The sequence below is a fragment of the Brassica oleracea genome, chromosome C3 (genome assembly GCF_000695525.1).
Source record: "Brassica oleracea var. oleracea cultivar TO1000 chromosome C3, BOL, whole genome shotgun sequence".
NCBI lineage: Eukaryota > Viridiplantae > Streptophyta > Magnoliopsida > Brassicales > Brassicaceae > Brassica > Brassica oleracea.
Genome location: NC_027750.1, coordinates 7,644,330 through 7,671,920, shown reverse-complemented (window position 1 = coordinate 7,671,920; position 27,591 = coordinate 7,644,330). Strand labels below are relative to the sequence as shown.

Below are 27,591 nucleotides of genomic sequence, written 5' to 3'. Positions count from 1 at the left end.
GCATGGATTAAACCAATATATAAATACATGTATATCTTGATTATATTTAAAGTTTTTGATGTATAAAATTATATAATTATTATTCTAACATATGATTTGATAAATTATATTCTCATTATTTCTTATATAAAAGTATTACATAACAGGAAGATAACACATTTATGATAATTATAATTTTTTCTTAAGTTTTGTGTTATTATAATTGTTAACTAAGTTAAATTTTTTTTTATAAAATATGTAGATTCACTACTTATTTTAATTTTTATCCTATATATCTTGCAAAAAAATATTTTACAAAATAAATTTGTATCAAAATTTTAAGATCATTTATATTAATCAAAACATATGAGATATCCGTAAGTATTCGTAAATATCCGCAAATATCTATTTATTTTCCGGATATCCGTTTTTCCGAATATCCGTTTTTCTGAATATCCGTATTTTTCCAAAACAAAGAAAATAAAAATATTAGATATCCGTGATATACGAAGCAAATCATAAATACCTTCAAAAAACCTGGATATCGAATCCGTGTACAGGCCTACTAAACTGAACCAAACTCAAAATCTAATAGAAATGCCCACCCCTATAAAAAAAAAATCTTGTGGATAGACATAAACTGATGCAATTAGTCAACATTCAAACACAATCCACGTGGACTATTCCTTAACCGACCAAACCAATTTCACGGAATCTTCTTCACAAACTCAAGACTTGTCAAACTTCTCTTACTCTTTCTAGACCTCTCTAGCTTTCCTGCTCGTTCCAAACTATATATACTTTAATCTACCGTTCCCTTCTCGCCAAGAAACAAACATTTCCAATCTCTCAAAAGCTAGAAGAACCTGGATCAAGAACAGCAAAACACAATTCAAGAACGATGATGTCGATCTTTAGCCCTTTCGAAGCTCTTCACGCTGAATCAAACGGCTTCAAGATGAAACTCCTAGGTGGCCAGAAACAGAGCTCTGGTGATAGTCAGTCGCCGGCGGCAGAGAAGCAGAAGAGCTACGGGAGGATTCCGATAACACCAGACGACGAAAAGAATAAGAAGAAGGAGAAGAAGATCCAACCGATGAGGATAGCTCCAGAGCTAGACGGTGTTCATTGTTTTGAAACAATACTTCCTTTTTGATGATCATATAAACCAAAAAAAAATTTAATACTTTTCTATTTTTTATTGATTACTTTCAAGAAAAATATATTTCCCTTTGTATAAAGGTTAATCAAAACTAATCTTGAATTATTTATTTTCGTTCTATGAAGAAGAAGTTTGACTTTGACTTCTTGCAGTAGTAGTTGCTGTTCCTTGGGGCTCACGTTTTCTTCCACCAAACCTTTTCCCAAACCCTAGAAGAACCGCAGGAGGAACAAAACCGCCACCACTCAAAGTGCAAGCAATCGCAACAGCTCCACCGATAAACAACAGTTTCTTCAAATTCTCACCTCCATTTCCTCGGTCCAACGTAACTGGAGCTTCAGTTTCAGGAGCTTCAGCTTCAGACGTTGCACCGTTGCTGAGCGAAACGATATGTTCTGATGTGATCTTTGTGTTGATCTGAGCCATGAAAGCTGGCCGAGAAAGCTTGGACCCTCCTTCTCTTGAGAGTCTTTGCTCTTGGTAAGCGCGTAAACCAGGCTCCATCTTCTTCACTGCTCCCCACATCCCTCGTTTGACTCCGAGCTTTGCGATCTCCTTCGGTATCCCCATGTCTTCGTGGTGAAACAAAAGCACTTCGCAGGCACTTGTTACTCCATCTTCTCTTCTTGACTTCACTGCATAAATCGATATAAAACATCATTAACTTATGTTATGTTAGTCCTGGGATGATTACAAAATGGTTGATGTTAATTTTTACCTGGTCGAATGCACCAGCTAGAGTAGAACAAGTCCACACGTTTTTGTTTGTTGTTACGTGGTATACAAGGAACCGAAACACCCTGAAACAAGAACAAGAGATGATCATTAGAGTGTTATTAAAACAACTGCTTCACTTATACTCTCTATGCTCTCCATACCTTTGTAACACAGTAATAAGATTTGCCACAGTTCCATATCCTGCGACCGATCACATACTCTCTATCACTACAGAAAAACGGGAACTGCGAACATATCAAAAGAACAAAGTCAACACACAAAGTGAGTAATCAAATCAAGAACTGATCAACCAGAGAGAGAGACTTAACCTTGCGTATCCATCTAACAATCATGGTCCCAGTACTTGTACACTCTTCAACAGTTGTGGAACTAGCAAGCATTGTATCCCACTTCGGTCTAAACTCATCATCCCAGAAAAAATCTCTTACAACCTCAGGAGTTGCATCTTCAAACACAGTTCTGCTTCTATACTCAGTAGGACCATTCTAAAACACACGAGACAAAACTATGAGAAAAAACTCATCCACCCTCTCTATGACAAAACCAAAAGAACAAGTGTTGTGTTACCTTAGGTTCTCTTAACCAAGCTTGATATCTCATACCAGGAATAAACTGATCCATCATCTGAATCCAAGGAAGACCACCATCTTTCCTCTCAACCAGTTGCACAAGATTCCTCAAATCTAACTCTGTTACAGTATTAGGCAGCCTCTCTGTTTTCTTCCCTCTACACAAAAAAAAAAAAATTAACTAAAAAAACCAAAAAAAAAAAAAAAAAAACTCCTTTTCATAAGTCAACCCGTAAACTAAAGCTTACCCATCAAGTACATGTACTTGTTCAGAAGAAGAAACAGGAGAAACTGTTTTCTGTTGTCTTAAAGCCATATTCCGCGTGCCACAAACAAGAGCTTTGAAGCAAGGAGCTGAGCCAAAACCCTTTAACGGAGAAGGAGATGATGGCGAAGACAACTCGAAAGATCTAGGAGCAGAGCATTGTGACTGGACTTTTTCTTCACTAGGAGAAGAAACCCATCTGGGTTTCCATGCCCATCCTATGAGCAACCCAACAACGAAAGCTAGCCATCCTAAGATGAGCCCTAAGATGATGGTCATGAGCAAAGCCATAGTCTTTAAGAAAGAGTTAAAAAAAAAGGGTATGTTTTGAAAAAAAGCGAAGTTTGTTGGATAAATATAAAAAGAAATGAGGAGGGAGAGGAAGACAACAGAGAAAGTGATACGCGTGGTGAGAAGAAGTGGAAGAAACTTGTGGTTAAGGTGTTTTAGTTGATATTACAGAGATGGAGTTTCTTCTTTTAAGCTAAAACAATCATTGAGGGAGGTTGAAAGGGCATTGCTTTTTAGAGGAGAATGGTGGGCGGAACAGTGTGAAACTACGACCACCGTCCACCTCCGACCAAATCTGTAGTTCCTAAACTACTTCTTTTAGGGTTTATTTTTCTTTCCTCATTTAAATCGTGGGGGTTTTATTAGCATTATTTAGTTTAGGTCTGGGCATTCGAGATTTTGGATAGAGTTTAAATTTGCATGTCTGATTTGGACCGGTTTGGTTCTATCACTGTGGGTGTGGTAGCTCAGCGATTGGACCGGTTTGGTTTTATACACGAAACAAATATTGTGCTCTAAATTGTTATTTTGACTTCATTATAAAATGGTCACTGAAATGATTTTTACATGTATATAAAACACTTGTATATGAATTTTCTTTTTCCAGCTATCTGATTCTTCACATAAAAAAAATTATATATGTATTTGCTAAAGATTTGAATTTTAGAGAACAAATAAGGAAAAAATAAATAAAAGAGGCGTGGTAAAAAAAGGAGGTAGGTGGAAGAACTAACCTTCTCTCAATCTATACACTTTTTTTGAATAGAGATGGTTTTTACTTGAGTAAAAAATAATTCACTTTCTTCTCGTCTTCATAGACGAACCGGTAATCCAAAATTCTGAAAAGTTCTGATTTCACCTCGTAAACCGCCGGTCACGATCACCATAGACCAAGCCGAAGCATTCGGTTTTGCGTTAACCGGTCCATTAGACAAGTCCACGCTCACACTAGGACTAGTTCGTGCTCGGTTCTTTGCAGCAAGCAAAAGCTTCTCATCGGGCCATGTCGCTGACATTCTATCGAAGAAGTATCGGTTTGTGGCGCTCGAAATGATACCGTTGGTGACGGCTGTGTTGTTGACTGGATCGTTGACAGGTGTTGGTGGGTTATTGGCTGTGGAAGGCGATTGGTCGGGGCTGTTGTTGTTGTTACTGATCTTGCCAGGCCAAGGTGCAGCCACTGAGACGTCCCGACAGTAAAAGTGTTCGTATGTGTTTGTGACTGTTACGCGTTTGCTTCTACCAGCTCGAGTCTCTGAGTCGTAGTTCCATAAATACACATTAGAGTCTTCGCTCGCCGAGACTAAGAATTTTCCGTTTGATGTAAGTGAGGCTGAGATTTGGCTATTCGTGTTGCGGAATCCTGCAAGACCAAACGGAGAAAAAAAAAATAACGTTGAGCTTATTCACTTTCGAGATAATGTGTAAAAGAACATCATCAATCTTGCTTACCTTTAAACTTGTGAACAAGATCAACACCGTCAACCACACGCGCACGTGAATCTGCAGATGTGACAAGCACTTCCGATGAACTTCCCGCCACAAACTGAATCACAAGCACCCAACGTTAGTAAGAATAAATCAAAAGAACAGAACATAACGGTGTTAGCTTATTGTTTTAGCTTTTACCTGAAAACCAGTGATTTTCTTGTGATTGGATTTCTTTTTCTTGTTCTTCAAATTGATTTCCTTTCTCTGCTGCAGTCTGTTATCTAGAAACCCACAAAAAAGTAAGTTCGAAGGACGAGACGGATAAACTATTTAGACTTCAAAGGACGAGATAAGTAAGGTTAATGAGTTTATATACCACTTGTGTTGTATAAGCAACAAGTCCCCTTGTATGAACCAACCAATGCACCCTTTACAAACCAGGAGAGCTTCATTGGTACTGTGCGCTTTAATTATGCCCCGAACTCACTTTGTTACATATAGAAAAAGAAAACTTAATGGTGTACCTGACCATCCGGTGTGTAGCAGGCAGCTGTGACCATCTCATGAAGATCCTTCCAATCAACAACTTGATGATCAGGAATGCTCCATATTCTAACTTTTGCATCCAACGATCCACTGATGAAGTAATTGTCGTCAACGGGATTAAACTGGATGCACGTCACTGTGCCCACGAAACAAAAGAGCTAGATGAGCGAAAATCTAATGTTACTTAGCCGACATGTGTAGATTGTTATCTCTTCTTCATGTGTTGCAGGGATATGGAAGAGGCTTGGGACTAAAGTTTCTTTAAACAGATATATATTGACATATGAATTTTTTCCAGAATGAGAGTTAACAATTAAGCAGCTTATTTGTTCTCCTTTCAATGTATGCTTAGTTTCCTAGAGACTAGCAAAAGTAAATCACTGTCACTGACAGGGAACAAGAGAGTATATACACTCACCGTAGTCACTATGCGAGAAGACTTTCAAACATGCCTTGCTAGATAAATCCCATAGACGAACTGTCTTATCCATCGAAGAGGAAAGCAAGTGCTGGAAACAAAAACAAGTGGAAGTGCATCTGATTAAAGAAGATCAGCTGATTCTCACATAAAAATCCAGAAGGCCTACACTTAGTACTAACAAAAAGGTTGGGAATAGCAAAATGAGATGCTCAGGAGTAGTACCAACCTGAGATTTCGACCAGGCAAGGTCAAGCACATCATCCAAATGCCCTACAAACGAGCACACGGGTATCTCTGAAAGACCAAAGACAGTTTCTGGAACCAAAACATTGTCCAGGCTCACTGATTTTCTGCTAAAAGAAGTTCTCCCTCTTCTCATTGGAGACATTGATGAAGCTGGTTCTGGAGATCCATTTGCCAACACAGACAAATTTACACCTCCATCGTCTTGTTTATCCACCAACAAGAGTTCCCCTTTTCTTTCTGATTCAACAACCTCCCAAATCTGAATAACACAATCCTCACCAGCACTAGCAAGATACCTCCCATCCAAACTAAACCTAATACTCCATATCGACCCTTTATGAGCATCAATCTCCTGGCTCTTGAAAAGCGCCGTGAGCTCTTTACACGCCTTCCCATACTGCCTAACCTTAACTCTCTCCGGGTCCTGAAATGTCACGTCTCGGCTATCATCAGTCGCGGAGCTAAGCCTCTGCCCTCCTCTCTCGGACGGCGAATCCCTATCATCAGTGCTTCTTCTCTCTTTGTACCCTGTCACGCTACTAGCAACGCTCTTTATACTCTTGAACCAACTCCCTTTCCGTCGATGCTTAGTTCCACTTACACTAGTACTCAAATCCACAGAGTCTTTACAAACGTCTTCAACGCTTTGCCTCCTCATCAGCTCTAGAACGATGGGTGATGTCCCAGCACACATCTCAAACTCCTCCAGAGTCAGTTGACGATCGGTACCTACCTCTTTCAACTTCTCCAACACTCCATCTTCTCTGACTTCGTTCACAACGAACTCTTTGCCGTTATCAAGATTCTTAATCGTGCACATTTTCTCCTCCAGTACAACGTCTCTGCCGTTGTTAGTTTCTATCGGATCTTTGCTTACGAAATCAAGAACCACATTGTTACCATTGCTACGATGATGATCATTGAGAGAACAACGAGGCTTACCGTGATCGACTACTACTACGTCTGATCTCAGCGAAGAGACGCATTTACCGTGGTGACTCGATCTGGCGAAATGAGAACTGCGAATGCCTTTTCTACGGCGGAGACGGCTCGCCGGAGCGAGATCCGGCTCGTTGCTGAGTCCTAACCCGCGTAGGAGCCTGATTCGTCTCTCGGATACGGACTCAGGCTCGGATTTCCACAGATCGAATCCGGAGGGGAGGGGAAACGGATTCGGATCGTGGATCGCGCTGGGGTCGGAGTCGTAGTCGGAGTTGGAAGTGGAGCAAGAGCAGGAAGAGAGAACGCGGTCGAGAGACTCGAAGAAACATTCGTCTTCTTCTTCTTCGTTGTGAGCTCCGAATCTAGCGACGTCGTTTCGTCCGGTCATCATCATTACCTTCATCATGGTTGTTGGTAGGCTACATCAGGGGCAGAGGAAGATTATGCCTTCCTTCCTCCGTCTCTCCCCTCGCTCGATACGTTGACTTTTTTCTAGGAGTTAGGGGTCGCGAGAATCAAAACGACGTCGGCGGCCAATGGGAGGCTTGGACGCTTGGTTGAGTAGAGAGTCAGATCGGAGTAATGGTTTCTTTTTTTGGGAGTGAGGAGAGAGAAAAACAGTTTGGTGTTTATTGTCCTGCCAGATAGAGAGGACGCACCGCAACGATTTTAATTAAATTCGATGTTTTTTTTTTCTTTTCTTTTCATTTAATTTCGTTTTTACATTTTTAATACAATATTTGGTAAAAACGTTATCACCATTTACCATTCAATTTAATTAAATAAATCATATCTACTACTAATTCTTACAATTTAATTATTGCTTAAAGAAACCAAAAATTCAAAATAAAATAGTGACACGGATATACATAAAAAATAGGGATATAAAATGATTCAATTTGTTCAAAATCAAATGACTAAAGTTAATTTTATGTATGTAATATGCTTTATTAGTCTTTATTATTGCAGAAATCGTGCCTAGAAACTATAATGGAAAGCAAAAAACTAGAATGGAAAGCATATGCACATGCAGATGGACAGTACTAGTGTTTTATTTTTATGATTATAGATAATTAATATAGCTATATTTGTTCGGATGTAGAGAGAGGTGTATGCATAAGAGGAGAATGATATATCAAATCTTACCAATTTTTTTGGCAAATGATTAAGACTAATATGACTGACTGATACCTTAATAAATTCGTGAAATGACTTCAGAACTTTTATATAAAAGAGAGACGATCTGAAAATTAAAATCATAACCATTAAAATTAACAGCAAATAAATAAATGTAACTGTCGCTTGTAGTTTTTTAGATATTGAGAAACAACATAATTTTCTTTAAGTTACGTACATTTCAAAATTTTGGGATAGTTACTTAGAAAAATATATGACAACTACCAGTAACAAGATTTTTTTTTTGTTAATCTACTTAAATGTCAGTTGGATATACAACAATATTATAACATTCTAACACATTGTTAATGCACGTTCATATCATATAGATACAAAGCTTTTTAAAAATTTGCCTCAGTTTAATAAAAAGAACGAAAATAAGCAATGATAGTGCGTATATATAATAAGAGGAGATTGATATATCAAATCTGCTACTTTTATTCAGCTCTATGCCTCGCTATACAAAAGAGTTCGAATACTGAGGTGTACAAATACAGTTGAACTAAAAAGAAAATATTTATATTTTAAAACAAAATAAATCTTATAAATAAATACAAATTTTGTTTGAAGAAAAAATATAAAAGAATAATATGTGTTATAATGTCTAGAAATTTTGTAAACGCAACTTTGGTTTGCTATAAAAGGTGAGGTATATATGACCTTATGAGAAAAGTGACTATAGAAGAAATAAAAAAGCGTTTCATTAGGTGATTGTGGTGGTGCGGTGGATCATACGTTGTTTGTGATTTAAGTTATCACATGCGTATTGAGCATTTACTAATGTCACTATAAGTTTATTGATGTTTCCGTACATGTGTGCAATGTTCTGGATATTTTTAGATAACTGAAATGTAGATTAAGGAAAATTTATCTCATAATTATCTCAAGGAGTGAGAAGAAATCGGACATTTGGACTTCATTATAATTTTTTATATTTTTATTTACTTCATTTGATTTTTGCCACACCCACACAAACATACCGTATTTAAACAAGAAAAAAAATGCATTTACTAAAATACTTGATGGTTGTCTGATATGATGTTGCAAGTCATTGCGCATTATAAAAAAAATAGCGTTATTATAGTATAGTAGATCCTTTCTCCGCGCTACGCGCAGATAATATATTTAAATTTGTTACATTTATCATTTTTATTTGTATTTGAATTTTTGTATATTAAATTATATATAACTAATTTTTAAATTTGATTTTTTTTTAGTTTGAAGTAAGTATTTCTATTATATGTAACATAATTAACTAATAAAATACGAAGAATCAAGTCCGAGATTTTAGAGTTATGTAAAAAATATAATTATGTATAGAACATAGATTATCTTAGGCCTTGATTGGTAGAGCATTATGCTCTACATTATCCAATCAACAATTGTCAGAAAAGCAATTAGAGAAGCATTTAAATGCTAATGCTCTCCAAATGCTCTCTAGCCAATGTTTTCTAGCCAATGCTCTTATATGAAGCTTTTAGAAGAGCATTTGCATTTATAATTTATAAAATTAAGGAAAATATATAATTAATTCATTTATTTTATCTAATAATATCATAAAATTATTTTTATATCCAGAAAATAAAATTTTGATTTCTAAAATTAATTTCCAATAAAAAATATTTTTTTAAAAAAATAGTATTTCACATTTAAAATATAATTTAATATATTTCAAATTTGAAATATATATTTTATAAACATAACTTTTAAATTGTTAAATAAAATAAATTAATTATATATCTTTTTAATTTTATAAGTTAGTATATTTATATATATATATTAGAAATATATTCATTAAAAATAAATATATTATATGTTATATACTAATTTTTATAATAATTTTAAATATCATACTCATATTGTTATACCAATCATCATATTAAACAGTTTAGCAAAAACATACAGCTCCTGCAGCATACTGCTTCTATAGCATACTGCTACTGCTACTGCTAATGCTCTACCAATCAAGGCCTTAGTTTAAAATATCAGAATCTCATCTCGAATAAATTCACGAAAATAAAAAGTACTCCAATAACCTGCTTAAAATATAAAATCCTCTTTTCTAAAAAAAAGCGTACTGAACAATAATCTTTTACGTGTAATAGTTGAAAATTGACAATTGAACATCGATCTAGAATATTATTTTAATATATCTAAAGGTAAAATAAGAATTGTAATAAACAAATTTTGAATTTTGTAATATTACATGAATTAGAAGTCTTTAAAATCTAAAATATGTTTTATTAACGTAATATATTTTTATTCATTTATTATTTTGACGTTACAAAATATTGCTTTAGTTTTATTTTTATATTAATTTTTAATAATTTAGCTTCTTTTAAGTAATTTTAAAATTATCAAGAATATAATATATTTAAAATTATTTATTTAAATATATCCAAATATGATGTCTCACTTTTATGTGTGTTTGCGTTGAGCATATTTAATTTGTAGTTTGTATATTATATAACATCTTGTTGCGTGTCGTTCTATGGATTTAATAAATGTGTTGTCATTTCATTTTTATTACTACTAACATATTTTTTTAGTGATCAGTGATAATGTATTTTTAACGTTATGTATTATATTTTATCGTATATTTTCTAACTCTTCATGCTGACACTTTTTTTTAGAATATTTTAATTAGATAATAGGTTTAAAGATGCAAATAAAATTGTGCAAGTTGTAAATTTAGACTTTTTAGTGTAACTGAACACTATCAATTATGGAAATTATATTATGATTTTATTTTACTAAAGCTTTCTTTCTGTGTATATTTTTTGTTTTATTTTGTATTTTTACAATTTTATTCTCTTATTCTTTAATTGCAGAGAATTGTTATTTTCAATTTTTGTTTCATATACATCAAAAGTCTTCATTTGATTTTTGTTTTTTTTTTCTCCAATTACAATGTACAGTTCGACCGTTTTTTTTTTGGGATCAAACTACTAATATCATCAGATTGAAAAGCTTAAACTCCAAGAATGAAGTGAGTATTTGTGCTAGAGAAAACTAATTTAGCTTCATATCTATATAAATTTAGTTTATAAATTACTCTATCTATTTCAATATCGAATAAATATATAACTACATTGAAATATAAATACAATTTATACAGTGAAAAAAAAATACTTTTAAACCATTATATTATAAAACAAAGAGAATATTCAAATTATATTGAAACATTAGAATAGTAAGAATCAGAAAAAGTGAAATCTCAACGTCGGTCATGCCTTAGACCATCTCCAATGTATTCCTCTATTTTTTTTAAAAAAAATAGATGAATTTCATAATAGAGATGAATTTGTCTCTGATGTATTTTTCTATTTTCTCTCGTGAAAAAATTATTCTTGATATATTCTCCAATTTATTTTAGTATTTTATAAAATTATGATATTATTTACACTAAATATTTCTTTACAAACTATTATGTAAATAAAAAATATAATTATATTTATATAAATAATATATTTTCACTAAAAAAATATTTTCGGTTATAATTGTTTAACTAAAAGTTAAAGGGTCATTTTGTAAAAGCAAATAGAAGAGGTGACATGACAAAAATATAGTTTCTCATTGGTCGATTATTTTCGCCTACGTGGACACCTATCTAAGACTTATATCCTTTTTTTATTACTTGTTTGATATTTAATACTTAATTTTTAATATATTTTTGAACCATCGCGATAAATAAAAAACTTTTAAATTCTTAACTGGTTTAAAGATCCAATGATAATTAAATAACTCTATATACATAAATGATTTTATTTGGTAACAATCGCACAAAGAACAACAACTCCAAGCTTGTAAGACTTTGACATTACAGAATGTTAATAAAGCAGATTAACCGAGACCTCAGGTTTCATCTTGGAGAGGAGCGTCGTCTTTGATGCGCGGTGGTCTAACAATGATAAGTCTGTACTCTATAGCCTCTTCTGAGTTGAACCTTTTCAATCTGCTCAAATCTTTGAAGATCTGTATCATCATCATTGTTTAATTATTTTCATCATCGTCGCATATGCACTCAGAGGTGTCAATTACTATTATGACAACAAAACTAACCCTTTTCCGCAGGTTGTCCTGTATTTTTTGCTAGTTAGTTGAAGAGGTAATCTCTTATCCTTGAAAGCTCCTTTGCTTCATTTTGAATATCATCAGCCTGAAGGAATTTTGCAAGTGTATATATATAGTTTTACCATGTTACTATAAGAGAGAAAAAATTTTTTTATAGTCCATAGAGATAAGCGGCTTATAGCTGCACCAGCTGACCACGAGCTGCACCAGCAGGTGACTAGAGAGCGATCCTTAACAATGGCATCGCAAACCGTTGACCCTTTCACAGAAAACAATAATTCAACTTCAATTTTCTCAGAGTCTAGCTAGCATATAAGATCAATTTGGTTTCCACATGCTTCAAAAGAAAGTGAAATTAAGAGTACCTTTTCAGCGGCAGCAGGAAGAAAACCTGCAAGGTTTTAGGCAAGCCCATTATGTAGGTGTACCTATAGGCATCATCTTCACCCGTGACCAACTCGCTTTCCCTGTACTGCAATAACACAAACCACAAAGATAATGAACCCAACACATTCAAAGGCAAGCCTATTCCAAAAGAAGAACATTGAGAAATACCTGGATTGCAAACTCTTGTGGATCCTGCCACAGAACTCCTATTCAAATTCTGATTCCCATTTGTCAAAAAGCCTGAACACAATTCCGACAAACAATTGTAGTAACATTAAATAAATCACTTCACTCGTAAGGGACTATTCATATTCGATTTAAAGACAAAAACTTTCGAAAAGATTCAGAAGAAAAAGGAACATACTTATAGATTGAGGCTTCGATTTAAAGACAGAAACTTTCAAAAAGATTCAGAAGAAAAAGGAACATACTTGTAGATTGAGGCTTCAAGCCAGAGTAAAGCTTGATGCTACAGCTATAAAAAAACATATAAACAATCAGAATCATGTTATTTGCAGAGAGAGAGAAAGTGATTCCCATGAATTCACTACACTTCTTGATGTTTTTGGAGTCCAAAAACGTAGCAGGCGAGCAACAATGAACTGTGAAGATCTACCCAGTCGGAGAACATCGAAGGCGGATTGCGCAACAACATCGGAGGAAGACATTTTCGAAGGATCAATTAATTGAGAGTGATTGTGAAGATTCATCCCACTCGCAATCCTCTCCAATCATATATAAAAGGAAGGAAACAGAGAGGTCGAGAACGTTATTGGGTTGAATGAGAATCACATTAATTAAGGGAATTTAGTAGGATACGTTGAACCTCGTTGAGCGTTAAGGAAGGTAAAGAGTTTGAAAGAAAAAATTCAGACTAAGTAGAGAGACGGTGAGGTTGAAGAAGGGTCGAAGAACAGAGAAAAAAAAAAGACGTAAACGGAATGGATGGTTTATTGATTATGTTTTGTAAATTATTATAACTTTTGGTGAAATCTTTTAATAACAAAAAAAAATTGTTGGAGGAGAAAGAAGCGTTATCGGAGAAGGTAGCTATTAGTGAATATACTGGGCCATTGTCCATTGACATCAACATTTGGACTCACAAAAAAAAAACGAAGCCCACATTTTTTTAGACAATAGTAACGTGTGAAAATAAAATATTCTGATTGGACAATTTTTTGTGCCTACGTGGACACTCTAAGAGGAGCTTATATCCCCCTTTTAGTATAGTATAGATATAATAGAGACTAAATTATGGGCATTCTGTAACCAAAGATATAAGGGAAAATGTTAAGTAAAAAAAAAGATATAAGGGAAAATTTTGAGTCTTAACTTCTTTTACTATATAAATATACCATATATTGTATCTATATAATATGACAGCCGTTCATATTCTAAGTTTCAATACACATAGTTGGCCGGAAAAAGACGACCAAATCTTGATAAGAATCCATTAATAGCAATCATTTTACTTAAGCAGATTAGAAATGCTTTTCTGGTCTCCTTTTAATAATCTTAAAAGAGAAGAAAACAATAGAACTACAATTAATTATCGACAGACTAATTATAGAAAGAACTATATGAATATGAAAATCACAGACAAGCCACATGCGTTGATTCTTATAACACAGCTGTTTGGTTAATTAAGCCTACTAATACGATTACTGTCCTAAACCACTGAATATCAAGCAAAAATATTTATATGACGAATAATGTTTTTCTCTCTCTATATATATACATGTGAGGTGCTGGTGATGATTGTTTGATTTTAGTTTAATCAAAATCTAATTTGCCTTAACAGCACCCAGGACTACTGTCAAGGCCATTTGCAAACTAAAATTTATCCAGCGTTTTTTTACGTTCTTTCATTTTCATGGTAAGAGCATGATTAACCCGGTCTCTTAGCCGAGGTTCTTAGATACTGCGAGTCTGCGACTATCCAGCCAAGACAATAAACAATTGTTATCTTCGTGAATGATAACAAGTTAACAGCAACGGCGATAACAATAATCAACTAAAATTTCCTGAAAATACGATAGCAAATATAACAAATTGATGGGGTTCACACTCTTTTTATGGTTAATATATATAAATTTAATTTTTATGGTTAATATATATAAATTTAACTTGCCTAACTATTAGACACCCATCTATGTCAGCATGATCTAAAGTTTTATTAGGTATTAGATCTGCTGATTACGAAGATTCTCTTTCATTGTTTGCTTTGCAGTACGTAATCGTTTCTAAATAGGAGCTCGAACGCGCACCTAACGTCAATCTCAGTGTTAACTTGAAGCCTTGAAGTCGTTTTTCACAATAACCATCCTCCATCGTTTCCTTTCTTGCTTGATAAGAAAGTGACAAAATATCGTATCACTATTCTTAGCTAAAAGAAGTCTACAGAGTATATAGGACTTAATACTAGATGGAAGACTGTAAAAATCAATTAATGTTTCCTTTATTGTTCTTTTGGAACAACATTTAATGTGTCCTTTAGTAATTTAGTTTCCTCACAAGAAAAAATCCAAACATTTGCAATTATTCAATTTTTTGATATAAAATTTAAATTTTAAGAAATATATTGGATAGAAGCAAATATGTATTTTTTTGCAAGTTAGAAGCAAATATACATTAATCAAGCGCATTTGTAGATGTGGTAATATTTATAGAACTTGAATCATGAACATCTTAATTGATGATTCAAATTATACTAAAACTATCAAAGAAAATTATTTTTAATAAGTGGTGTTAATTCATTTTGAAAAACACTAAGATAAAATCCTTATTTTCTTTTGATATATACTTACGTTGATAACTGACAAAAAGCATATATACGTATATACGAGAAACATCAGTGAATTTTTTTTTTTGAAAATAGAAACATCAGTGAATTAAATGGTTGTATATAGAAACTTTGAATTTTTAGTCTTGTATAACTTAGATAGTGGATTTGAAATTTGATACTGATCTGTTAGAAATCAAATTACTATATGCAAAATAAATATCATAAGGTACATGACTTAACATTGTACCAAAAAACTATTAATGTACAATAACTTAACATTGTACCAAAAAACTATTAATGTACAATATTGTTATATTGCCCATGAAACAGTATTAATCAGTTAAATGGAAATGAAAATATATAACTTCTTTTAACTTCCACTTCATTATGTTCCCTCTGAAACATCTGAAAATAACTGACATGTAGCATATGCTCTATAAATGATTTCCCTGGTTAATCTCAGAATATAATATTGTCTTACAAACAATTTTATTTATAAAATAAATTATTTATAAAAAATCATACCATAATTTCAATAACGATCCACATTCGAGCTATTAACAAACATGTAATACGAAATACATCCATTTATTTTCAATAAAAATATAGAAAGTAGCCCTGACCAGTCTGCGAACATCGAAGAAGGCGGATTGCATTTGTTGATTACTTCTGAGTCCTGACCAGACATCAAGGCTGTACCCGCATGACAGTAGGAGGTGATCCCTCGTTTCTAAGAGCATGATTAACCCGAGATTCTAAAGAAATTTTTTTTATCGGAAGTTAAAAAACAGTTTTTTAATTTCTGTTAAGAACCTCACTTTAAGACCCCCGGGTTAATCAAGGTCTAAGCTTCTGACCTCTCTAATTATATGTAAACTGTAATTTCTCTATGACAAACCCTTTTCCTTGCTACTTGTGAGAAATTTCTTTATTATAACATAAAACCATATCTTAAGAATTTGGACCATTTTTATAATTGCATATCACACTCTAATTTATTTCCCTTTTAACTGAATTTTTAATCAAAGCATAATTATATAACATAATTAAAGCTCTCTTTAATAATCAACATTTATTTAGTTTATTTTTGTATAAAAGCATAATTATATACTTCAATTTTGATTTTATAACTTATAAAATAATTGGTGAATTAAATCATTTAGTCATATTTATCATTTATTTTAATAATTTACTTATACTTAAGTAATATAAAAAAAAATATCATAGAGTTCTTAAATTTTTGTATATAAATGAATTAAATTAATATAAATTTATAATAATGTTTCAATAATAAGAAAGAGATGATTAATTATTTAATAAATACATTTAAAAGATATGATTATATTTTGTTGTATAAAAGGAACATATATTTATATTTAAGACAAAAAAGATATTAAGAGATATTAAGAGTAGATTAGTTACAAAATCATTTTACATAATTATCATTAATGAATATCTATAATTTTAAAAATTTAAATAGTGTTTTCGGTAAAACATGATAGGGACACATACAATGTTAAATTTATATATTTTCTGTTTTAATAGAACGTATTATGAAATAAATTTATTATTTTAAAAGATATGTAAACTAATGTTATTATACTTTTGTAATAAAAAGAAACATCTATTTAGTTCAAAATAGTAAAATATATTATAAATAAAAAGTTAGGAATTAATTTTAAATAAATTTCATTAATGAATAATTAAGAATTTTAAAAATCAATGGTATTTTTGGTAAATCACATATAGAGACAATGAATATCTATTGTTTTTCTTAATAGAATAGATTTGCAAATATTAGGTATCTATATCTTTAATTAGGTTTACATAAACTAATGAAAAAAAAGTTACTATCTGCATATTTGATATAGAAAGTAAAAAGTAGATTTAGTTACCTAATTGTATTACTACTCAATAACTGGATTTGCTTATGTGTTTATAGTTTTTTAAAGTATTGTTGACTAACTTTTTAATGTATTAAGTAGAGATTGATCCGCGCATCTGTGCGCGTATTGTTTCTTATATTTTTAGACAAAGATATTTGTTTTTTAAAATTAGTTTTTCATATTTTAGATGTGTCGTAATATAACTAATTGTATTTAAAAGACATGGACCAAATCATGTAATATGGTAATTTTTGGTATAAATATCCGAACTCATTTCAGATACATTTGTTATTTAGATATTTTTAGGTTCCTATACATCAGAACCGAGCTCATCCAGACCCAAAAGGACTCAACTCAAAACCCACACATAAATTTATAATATTTAAGCTGTGTCTAATTTTAAAAAAAAATGATACCCGAAAAAAATAACTCATACCTAAATGTATAACCCAATGTTCATGCCTAACTGATTTTATAAACTAATAAAAAAAACTTTTTTTATATGTTTTTCTAAATTAAGTGAAATAGAAATAATTTTTTATTTAGTAAAATAATTACACAGAGTGAAAAATTAAGTGACAATAAATGTAATATTTTTTTATTATTTTGATTTAAGTTATTATTTTATTCACAAAACATTCTCTGAATTATATTTTGGCTATGTAATATTCCACCGATTGAAACTATTTAAAAAAAAATTAGTAAAACAAACTAAACCGAATGTCTAACCATATGCAAAACCCAATTATTTTTCATTTTTGATTCTATAATTTGCACAAAGTTAATGTTAATTAGCAAATAAATAAAATCTGCACTATTATTATTATGGTAATATAATGAAAGATGTGATATATTGTTAAGATAATATAATTAATGAAATTGTTAAACTAAGTAAAATATGAAAATACAATTAATGTAATTATATTAATGAAATTAATAAAAACACTATATCTTTTTTTATACTGATATCCATGTTTCTAAACAATTTTCATTTATACTGTTATCTATGTTTTCAAACAATACCAAAAGTTATTTCAATTTTAATAATATAGATCAAAGATTCTCGATAATAAGAAAAAAATGAAAGAATCTGAGAAAACTAAGCTCATGATCATTAATTCTCCAATTATAAATTTATCACTTTTTTATTCTCACTCAATTTACATCAAACTATATATTAAGAGAAAAGAAGACAACTCTTGGTATAGTTTAAAAGAAAAAACGATTGAGTGCGAGACATTTATAAAATGGGTTCTTCAAAACTCTTGGTCGCATTCGCGCTAGTGATTACATTGTCCATCTCCTATGATCATTTATCCGGTATGTCGTCTATCTATAATTTATTAATGTTACATTAATCACATATTCAAGTTGTACTGATTTTAATTTGTTTTCATCTTAAAAATTACTTTGTATGATTGTAGGAATAGGAATAAACGCGATAGTTCTGCCTCCGGATTGTTTCAACGACAAGCCATGTAACATAGCGTTTAATAATCAAGCATGTAACAAAATGTGTAGAGGAATGTCTTATAAAGATGGTCGCTGCACGGACCCTGAACTCATCCCTCCCTATTTCTGGCGTTGTTGTTGTAACCCAAAATAACTACATTTTCTTTGATCAATATATATTTTTTTAATGCTTTAAACATCTAGGAAAATAAAAAAATTTGTAAGAATTTCATATAAATATCTAATTTTATTAGTGCATTTATTGTATTTTTGTGCAGAAAATAATATTTTTTTATTATGACATAATTGTGATTGATTTTTTTTTACATCGAGATAATTGTGATTGTTATTTAACAAAAAAACTTGTCAATAAATATTTTTCTAAAATCATAAAGGTGTAAGAAAATCTGAGAGACAATGGTTATTCTAACTGAATTTTTATGCATAATTTTCGTTTCTAATTATAGATATGTGTCTAATTTATCATGAACTCCGAAATATTTAAATAAACTATATAATTTTTTGAAAATCTATCTAAATCAGTACTGACCTTAATCAACTGTTAATTCGAATGATTAAACATCTAACATGGAAATCAACTCAATAAACCAACAAGCCTTAAGATCCACGTACCTTCTATTTCCATACCTTTGAACATGTAGGTAATGCTCTGATAACGTATTATGATTTCTTATGGCTGTTTCAACATCTGAGTTCGTTCGTTCACGAATGATTGATTTCAAATTTCCAATCTCGATGAGTATTTCAGTGAGCTATACGATAACATAACACACAAAGATTACTTATTCTGTGTTCAACCAATGTGACTACTCACAGAGGAGGGATCTGTATCCCTCAAGCTCAATATAACTTATTTATCCTGAAAACACACTGAAATCACCTCTGATCTTGGGATCCTTTGTTAGAACTATTTTTTGAACATTATGAATAAGGTATTCATATGTCAAAAATGAAGTTTTATTTGAATGAGAAATGGAGGTCTAATGTGTGTAATTTGAGAATCTTGTATAAAATAGCAAATACATACATTAGATATTTGATCTTGGATTTGGGTTTTGATTTGTTAGTTGGACTTCATGTTCATTAACTTAAATCAAATATATGCTGATCTTTTATATTGATAAAATATAAAAAAAAATCCATTTTAAAGTATATTATTTAGTTTGAATTGGTCAAACAAAAAATAATTTTACTCTTTAATTTTTTGGTCAAAATGTGGAATAAATTCACATAGTAATTGCAAGAATTAAAGACTCCATTAGTGCACCATGGAGGTTTCATTTTTTGTGTTGAAAAATGATACTTGTTTTTCTCATGATTTTTCTATAAAAAGGCTTGCTAGCATTATAGAAAATACACACATTCATACAATCAAGAAACATTTTTCTCACTCAGAATAGTTATGCTAGTATTTTTTTTTATTTTGAGTCTGAGAATGCATCACATAAATAGGGTCGATAGATTCTGTTTTTCGATGATAGTAAACATAAACAATGCTGCAGTTGTATCCTGAGAATCTGAGCGCCATGAAACCGTCACACTACGGGGCGTTTAAATATTTAAGGAAAGAAATTAACTATCTCGACTCTGCAATTCTTCTTTATTTTTTTTATTTCGGTATTGTAATTTTAATTTATGTTCTTATTATTCTTTACAAATATCAGTTGTCCTATGGTAGTAAAATAAGGTTCCTACACCTTGATAGTGATAATGACACTATGAGCTAAATTATCTCACTTGTTCTCTTCTCCGATCGATCTTGATATAGTCTCTGAGCTCTCTTTTCTCAACTTTTCTCTCTCTTCTCTAACTTACTTTTCACTATTCTGTAAATCGTATGAAGAAAACGATGATTCTTCTTGTTATGCATCTGTTGCAAGCCCAATGGACTTATGTATTGGCCCAACCGTCGGCACAAGAAAAGGACTGAAACACAAAGCACATTAAACAGTGTTTGACTGAGTAGTCTTACACAACTTGGAAGAAGTTATGGATATGACGATATTAGAACAAAAGCGTTATGGTTACGAGACCTCTAACTATTATGTAACCTCTCCTTTGTTATTCGTAAGAAATTTATTTATTTAATATTGCTTTCTTTATTATTATATATCAAACCATATCTTCAGAACTTGGATATCTTATGTAATTGTATAGATAGACGCTCTTTTAATTGGGGTTTTTAATCAAAGCGTAATTATAATGGAAATGACTTACTCCTTCTAACTTTAAAATATAATTACTGTTAATAAATTGGGCCATAACCATACTTCTAATATAAATCTCTTTTGTTTAGTTTTACATAAACCATATATTAAGAACATGGACCATTTTATCTAAATATGATATAACCATTTTAAAGCTCTCTTTAATAATTAAAATTTATTTAGATTATTTTGAGTCAATGCATAATTATAATAAAATTTCTTGCTCCTGATGCATTAACCATATATGGATTATTGTTAATAAAGTGGTCATAACCATAACTAAATTATGTATATATATATATATATATATATATATATATATCTTGTTTATATATACATCAAACCATATTATGTTTTAAAAATTTGAGTGCTACAGAGTGAGTTTCAAAATGAGTTCTTTCAAATACTTGATTGCGTTCTCTCTGGTGGTTGCGTTTGCCATTTCCTATGACCTTTTTTGTGGTGTGTTTCATTATACTTTTAAATATATTACTGGTGTAACTCTTCGTATGTTTTCCCAATAACAATTTCTTATGATGATTCATGGTTGTAGAGATGAAAATTAACGCTCAATCTCAGACGTGTTTTGACTATTGTAAAGAGTCAAAAATTGGTACAAGAGTAAGCGCATGGTACCAGAGTATGCAATGCAACACACGGTGTTTGGAAATGGCTTTCAGGGGTGGTAGTTGGCTAGTTGCATTCAATACCATGAACTTCTTCACAAACCTTCTATTGATTATTCTCGTCGTTGTAAACATTATGTATAAATATTATTCTTTTAGTGCTAGGATCATATAAATATATAGTTTTATTGTTTTTTAATTTTACTTAAAATCTAAATAATCCGCGAAGTATGTGAAGTTCTTCATCAGGGGTTTTGGTGTACATTCTTGCAAAATTATTTTAGAATTTCATACGCATGATAAAAAAATTATATTTATAAAATCTATTATTGGCACTATAACTTTTATAATGTAATTTTTTATATATAATCTGTACAACTGTACTGTAAATGTGGCGTAGAAATATTATAATTTTATTACTGGTTATTTGCTTAATCCATTTGTTTTTATTAACCATTTTCTTGCACATAGTTGGTCTGGGATATATATATATATTTATTTACTTGAACTTCCGAATACAAATCATAAAAGAAGAGCAAAGAAAGAGCTGTATTTTCAGGTTAATTATGAAGTTAGGGAATGTTGAATACAGTACCGGATATAAAAGCCCTATTCTGGAAAACTATGAATGAAGCTTTAGCTGTAATAACAAAACGGGCATTCAATAACGTTTTAAACTTTCAAGTTACAAACCGTTAACATATGTCATCATTCATCTATAATTTCATCTATTTAAAATGAAAAATAATTAAAGATTATAGCTGAGGGATTTTATCACTAAAAAAACTTGTAAAGTAATTTATAAAAACTTGTAAAATTAGATTATAAATCCTTATAAATATTTTTATAATTTCTTTTGACTTTTATAACCAATTGATACATTATTTTTAAACTCATAAAAAAAATTACAAGCCTTTAAACTTAACTTATAAATTTATAACTTTTTACAAATGTTTACAAATGTTTTATCAATGATTTTATGAAAATTCGCAATTCTTACTACAATGCTTATCAACTTTTATAAATAACTTATAAGCCTTAATAAATTACTTTATAAATCTTTATAAGCAGTATACGTTGTTTATAAATCTTATAAATATTTTATATCTTTTAAATATTTTATAAAATATTTAAAAGGTCTTATAAATAATATTATAAACATTTCTTTATTTTTGAATTTTTCCCTTTATTATATTTAATTTATAAGTGATTAAGTCTTTTTAAATGATTTTATATGCCTTTATAATCTCTTACATGTTCAAGTTACTATAAATAATTTTATCAACTTTGGTGATTTATAAACCTTTATCATAACTTACAAACTCTTACAAATATTTTGGAGTTTTTTAGTGATAAGACCCATCAACTAAATTTTTTAACTGTTTTCTATACAAAATAGACGGAATTGTAAAGAGAAGGTGACATATGTTAGTAAGTTGAAAGTTTAAAGCTTTAAAATATTAGTTAAAGTGTTGTCTTCCGAGTCAAAAGTTACCTAACAAAACGACTGCAAACTCAAGGTTTAAAAGCATAGGGGTGGTACTTCTTGTGTCCTGAAGAAGTAGAAACAGTGAATCATACCGGCTTTGAATGTTCTATAGCGCAACAAGTGTGGACACTTCTGAATGTTCAGTTACCCGCTTCAGGCCTCCATGGTTCTATCTAGGAGAGCATGTTTTACTTACGGAAATGTCAAAACAAATCGATATCCTAGAAGAAATCAGACAAGTGACACCTTGGATTCTATGGATATTATGAAAGAACAGAAATAAATGTTTATTGGAAGGTGTCAAATTTCTGTCAGAAAATAGTAGAAATAGCTTATGACGATGCACACTACACCAAAGAGAGAGATGGAAGCGAGTACTACTATACAAACCAATAAAATTAAATGGATCCAGTGAGAGGAACGCTGTTTAAAGTGTAACATATATATGATTTGCTTGGTCGAAATCAAAAACCATATCAGGGGCATCCTATTTAGCGGAAAAAAATGTCAGGGGCATTCTTAATGGTGGGAGATAGCTCAGTTTTGGTTCTACTTCATAGTCACCGATCATCCTTACAGGTTCTGTCTTTTTTTGATCCATAAGTTAAAAGCTGAGAATGGGAAAATATACGACCCGACCGTCCACGGCTAATAGGCCACCCACGCCCGCTTTCTCGGCCCGTGGGCCCATAATGTTTCAACGGTCGGTGCATTAATTTTTCAAGGCCCGAAAGACTTATTTATACTGACCATGCAATGCAATCACCACATGACATTTCTCCGTGCTTTGTCTCAATCACACGGTATCTCGAATCACTTCCCAATAGGTCATACATCTTTCTACTCAGTGCCGGTCTGGACTAATTCGGCGCCTAAAGCGTACAAGAAAATAATGTCCCCTTACTATAAAACTAAAAACTCTGTTAATTAATACTAAAAGATACCGTGAAATTATGTTGTTTTTCACTGAAATTAATAAAATAAACAATATCAAAATATTATTTGTGAAAAAATCAGTCTTGATTTTTTCATAAAAGCAGTTTACTAATTTCAAATAATCAAGTATTTTAGTTAATTCATATATAATCTATTGCTCATGAGAAATAGTTTTACGTTATATAATCCTTTATGGAATTCAATGAAAATTTTATTTCTACAGAAGCAACTATAATCCAAATTATCGATAATCAAACCATGCATTTTCTTAGAATTTTAAGCATGTCATCAATTTTTGTAATTGCTTTTGACAACATTTATAATTCTAATCCTATTTGCTAGTAGCATTTTCTACAAAACCAAAAAGTTCTAATCTATATAGTAGAATAAAACATATGAAAAATCATGTCAATATCAATTTCACCTTGCATAATTTTTATGTGATAATTTTAAGTTTGTTTAAATTTGAAAAGTTTATAAAAAATACAAAAACTTACAAAAGAAGATTTAATCACAATGAAACGTGTCATATGAGCAACTGGTGATTAGGGTTAATTGTTTAAAGGAAAATTGTTATGGTTGAGGGATTTGAGTCCTTTTTTTTCATTGGGCAACCGAGGGATTTGAGTCCAAGCATATTATAGTTAATTTAAATGTTATAACATCACTTTTAACAAATATGGGCAGAAAGAAAAAGAAAAAGAAAAAGAAAGGAGAGCTAGCTAGGAAGAAATAAAAAAAAAAGAAAGGGGATAATAATTCAATTAGCAAAATCTTACGTGCAAGAGAATCAAAGCTTTAATTGTTAGTAGAGCTTTTCCCGGACTATGCCCGGGTTTATTTCCACAAATCCTTAATTTATTTTAAGGTATTATGTTATTTCTATTTAAATATGTAATATGTATATCCGAAACTCTGGCAAATATAAATTACTAAACTGAATTTTAACTTATTAGAACGCAAAATGTAAATAATGATAAAATACATATTACATTATTTAAAATATTTTACAGTAAAATAGGTTAATACTCCAATCATTTAAAATTTTGATTTCCTAACTCATTTGTTCATTCTGGTTCGTAATATATAATTAGTGGCTAAGAGTTTAAATTCTTACCAATAAAACCAATTTTTCTAGAAGTATAAGTATACATGAGTTAAATTTGTAGGAATTTTTATTCCAATTTCAAAAATGTTGGATCTAAAAAATACTTTTCTAATGTGTTTTTGATTTTGTATTAAATTTCTAAAAATATTCTGTATATTTTTTTTTCTTACAAATTTTGTCAGAATAGTGACGAAAACTTCCCGGTTTTGTTTGTTGTAAGTTTGCAAAATAGAATTCTATTTTCCCTTCAGCATACAATTTGTGTTATCATTAAATGTTTATAATTTTAAAATCAAGAAAATGAGCAACGCAACAAAATATGGGGGAATGTAGTTTGGTCTTCTTCTTTGTTGTATTCGTCTTACTCTTATCCATCGTGGTGTAGAACTTTTTTTATATTGCAATTTTTTTTTTTTTGAATCTGGCATTCATAAATCACTTTTATATTGCAATTTTCCTTTTAAAGTTTCAATAATATCAAAGGTACAATGGAAGTAAATCATCTTGATGGTGTTATTAGCAATCTTGTTTTCTCCATTCTTTTGCATTAGTTTTGTAGGATATGTTATATAATTAAAAGAGAAAATTATTTTTTTAGGCCAAAAAATGGTAACTATGTCTCATTAGACTAATCTCATATATTTAATGTCCTATTAGACTAATTATTTTCAAAATGACAATAATGCCCTCAAATTCAATTATAAATTCGAAATTACAATTAACAAAACAATTGTAAATATTAAAATATAATAAATAATTAAAGTATTTAAAATAAAAGAAAAAAAATTAAAATCCTCAAATTAAAAAAAAAAACTAAACATACACTTTATGTCCCACGATTTAATTTTTTTTTCTGAAAATTTTACTTTTTCATATATGAAAACTAAATATTTCCAAATAGTTTCTTTTCATATTTTTCGGAACTGATTATTCTTATCCGTAGAATGCAATAAATCTGTAGAACTCTGTTTCTACAGTTTTTTAGATTTATAGTAATGTGTAGATTTTGATTTCTACAGGTTTTAGATTTACAGTAAATCTGTAGAACTTGTTTTCAACAAGTTTTTAGATTTATAGTAATGTGTAGAATTTGATTTCTACAGGTTTTAGAGCGATAAGTTAAGCGCATAATGTGTATTCTAAATATTTTAGGGTACTATTATTCATGTAGATCACGTATTCTAAACATAGTAGATTCAATAAAAAAGTGGATTTCATTTTCTACTTTGTAAAATGTCAATTCTACTTTATGTAGAACATAATTTGAAATTATGATTTAAATATTTTTAGAACTCAAAAAAAAATCACTAAGTTCATAAGGATATTTCATCAATAATTACTATTTTTCCAATTTTTTTTTTTAATTTGTAAAACTATTTATTTGATTTATTTTCGAAAATAGTAAAGGGCATTAGAGGTAAAAGTAGTACAAAATAGAAATTAGTAAACATAGTTACCATTTTTTTGGCCTTAAAAAAAACAATTTTCCCTAGTTAAAATGGGTTTTTAACTTCTATATATTATGAGATTGATGATTGCGAGTAGCATGGTTATTTTTTCGGAGGGCTTTAGTGCTCAGTAATTGTCTGAACACAATTTTTATTTGTCTCGTATAGAAGGACGGACGAATATGATAGCAATATAAGATGTAAATCTATAAAATAATTCAAAATCAGATACCGTGTGAATAGTTGGGATATAATTTCATTTTGTTTATATTCAATTTATTTTGTTGTATTAACTTAGTTTAAGCTTCATAAATTATCTCTTTTTGTTTTTTTACTATTTACGTAAACATTGCATTGACTTAATCTTTAATGGTAACATATTTGATCCACTTTATTTATAACAACACAAATTGACGTGCAGTCAAAACATTTCAACCGTACACATCGATATAAAGTAGAATAGTGGCTCACCAAACATTTCAATTGTTTATATACAAATTAATTCTCATGTCTTGCGTGAGTGAGAGAACCAACCGTGCTGTACTGTTGTTCACAATCATAATCTCATATGCATGCGCTTGGTGAAGGAGGTGATCACACAAAATGTTTGTGTTGCTCTAACCATGCGTTTGTCTCAGGATCTAAATTTGTATGACAAACATAGTAGTGTGTATACAGTTACTAAACAGAGAAAGATTTGAGGAAAAAACATAGTATACCTCCAAAATATCCCTTAAAAATCTCAGCATCAATCAGATAATATGATAATACCTATAAGATCTATGGTGGTTCCATCTTCCACAGTGACATGAGCAACAAAAGCTCCCTACAGAGCCACCACATGAAGAGGGGTTATTCCTCCATCTGATGCTCTGTTTATCACCTCGTGAAGAACACTGCATACATTTGAAAGATATCTTAAGCTAATCATGTCAACTGAAGCCATAAGCTTTAACTATTTCAAAACACTATTAAACATTCTACCAAATCCAGCAACTGAGGATTAGTTACTCTTCAACAGGCTCCAGCAATTGGGGACACTTATTATATACTCGGAAAGCAATATCCTGCTACACCGAGGATGACCATTTTGAGGTGCAAGATACAGAGCAGTACTACTATTTAAGCTAATATGGTATGTGATTATATCAACCCCAATAATAAAACAAAATCACTATGTCAATCTGTGAGAATAAAAGTTTATCAAGTGCTTACATTAGCACCAAAATGAATGAGAATCAACCGACCTCCCAATGACCATGTTGGCAAGCTTGCATCAAAGCCGTCTAAAGAGCTATTACCTTTCCGCGGTAGTTCCAGAGATTGATGATATCAACTCCTGATTCCACCAACAGATATAACTATTTATGAATATAAACAACAAAAGCTTTATTAAGATCATCATA

The 27,591-nt window shown here is 30.8% G+C and overlaps 4 protein-coding genes across 4 annotated transcripts; 2 read left to right on the top strand and 2 right to left on the bottom strand.

Moving 5' to 3' along the window:
* Positions 1 to 606: 606 nt before the first annotated feature.
* LOC106329355 lies at positions 607 to 1,374 on the top strand. Its single transcript, XM_013767999.1, has one exon. The coding sequence runs from the start codon at positions 881 to 883 to the stop codon at positions 1,133 to 1,135; it is 255 nt and encodes an 84-aa protein (XP_013623453.1). The 5' UTR covers positions 607 to 880; the 3' UTR covers positions 1,136 to 1,374.
* LOC106329354 lies at positions 1,210 to 3,509 on the bottom strand. The gene is made up of 6 exons (XM_013767998.1): positions 2,697 to 3,509; positions 2,447 to 2,606; positions 2,188 to 2,364; positions 2,020 to 2,103; positions 1,860 to 1,941; positions 1,210 to 1,776 (listed from the first exon to the last, which is right to left on the bottom strand). Exons 1-6 carry the CDS (start codon positions 3,002 to 3,004, stop codon positions 1,259 to 1,261), a joined length of 1,329 nt encoding a protein of 442 aa, XP_013623452.1. The 5' UTR covers positions 3,005 to 3,509; the 3' UTR covers positions 1,210 to 1,258.
* Positions 3,510 to 3,642: 133 nt separating this feature from the next.
* Positions 3,643 to 7,230, bottom strand: LOC106335995 (WD repeat-containing protein 44-like). The gene is made up of 7 exons (XM_013774699.1): positions 5,629 to 7,230; positions 5,400 to 5,490; positions 4,960 to 5,117; positions 4,812 to 4,863; positions 4,634 to 4,716; positions 4,457 to 4,550; positions 3,643 to 4,367 (listed from the first exon to the last, which is right to left on the bottom strand). The coding sequence occupies exons 1-7, from the start codon at positions 6,994 to 6,996 to the stop codon at positions 3,817 to 3,819; spliced, it is 2,397 nt and encodes a 798-aa protein (XP_013630153.1). The 5' UTR covers positions 6,997 to 7,230; the 3' UTR covers positions 3,643 to 3,816.
* A 10,915-nt stretch (positions 7,231 to 18,145) lies between these two features.
* Positions 18,146 to 18,504, top strand: LOC106334310 (defensin-like protein 69). Its single transcript, XM_013772614.1, has 2 exons — positions 18,146 to 18,218; positions 18,323 to 18,504. The coding sequence occupies exons 1-2, from the start codon at positions 18,146 to 18,148 to the stop codon at positions 18,502 to 18,504; spliced, it is 255 nt and encodes an 84-aa protein (XP_013628068.1).
* The last annotated feature ends 9,087 nt before the right edge of the window (positions 18,505 to 27,591 follow it).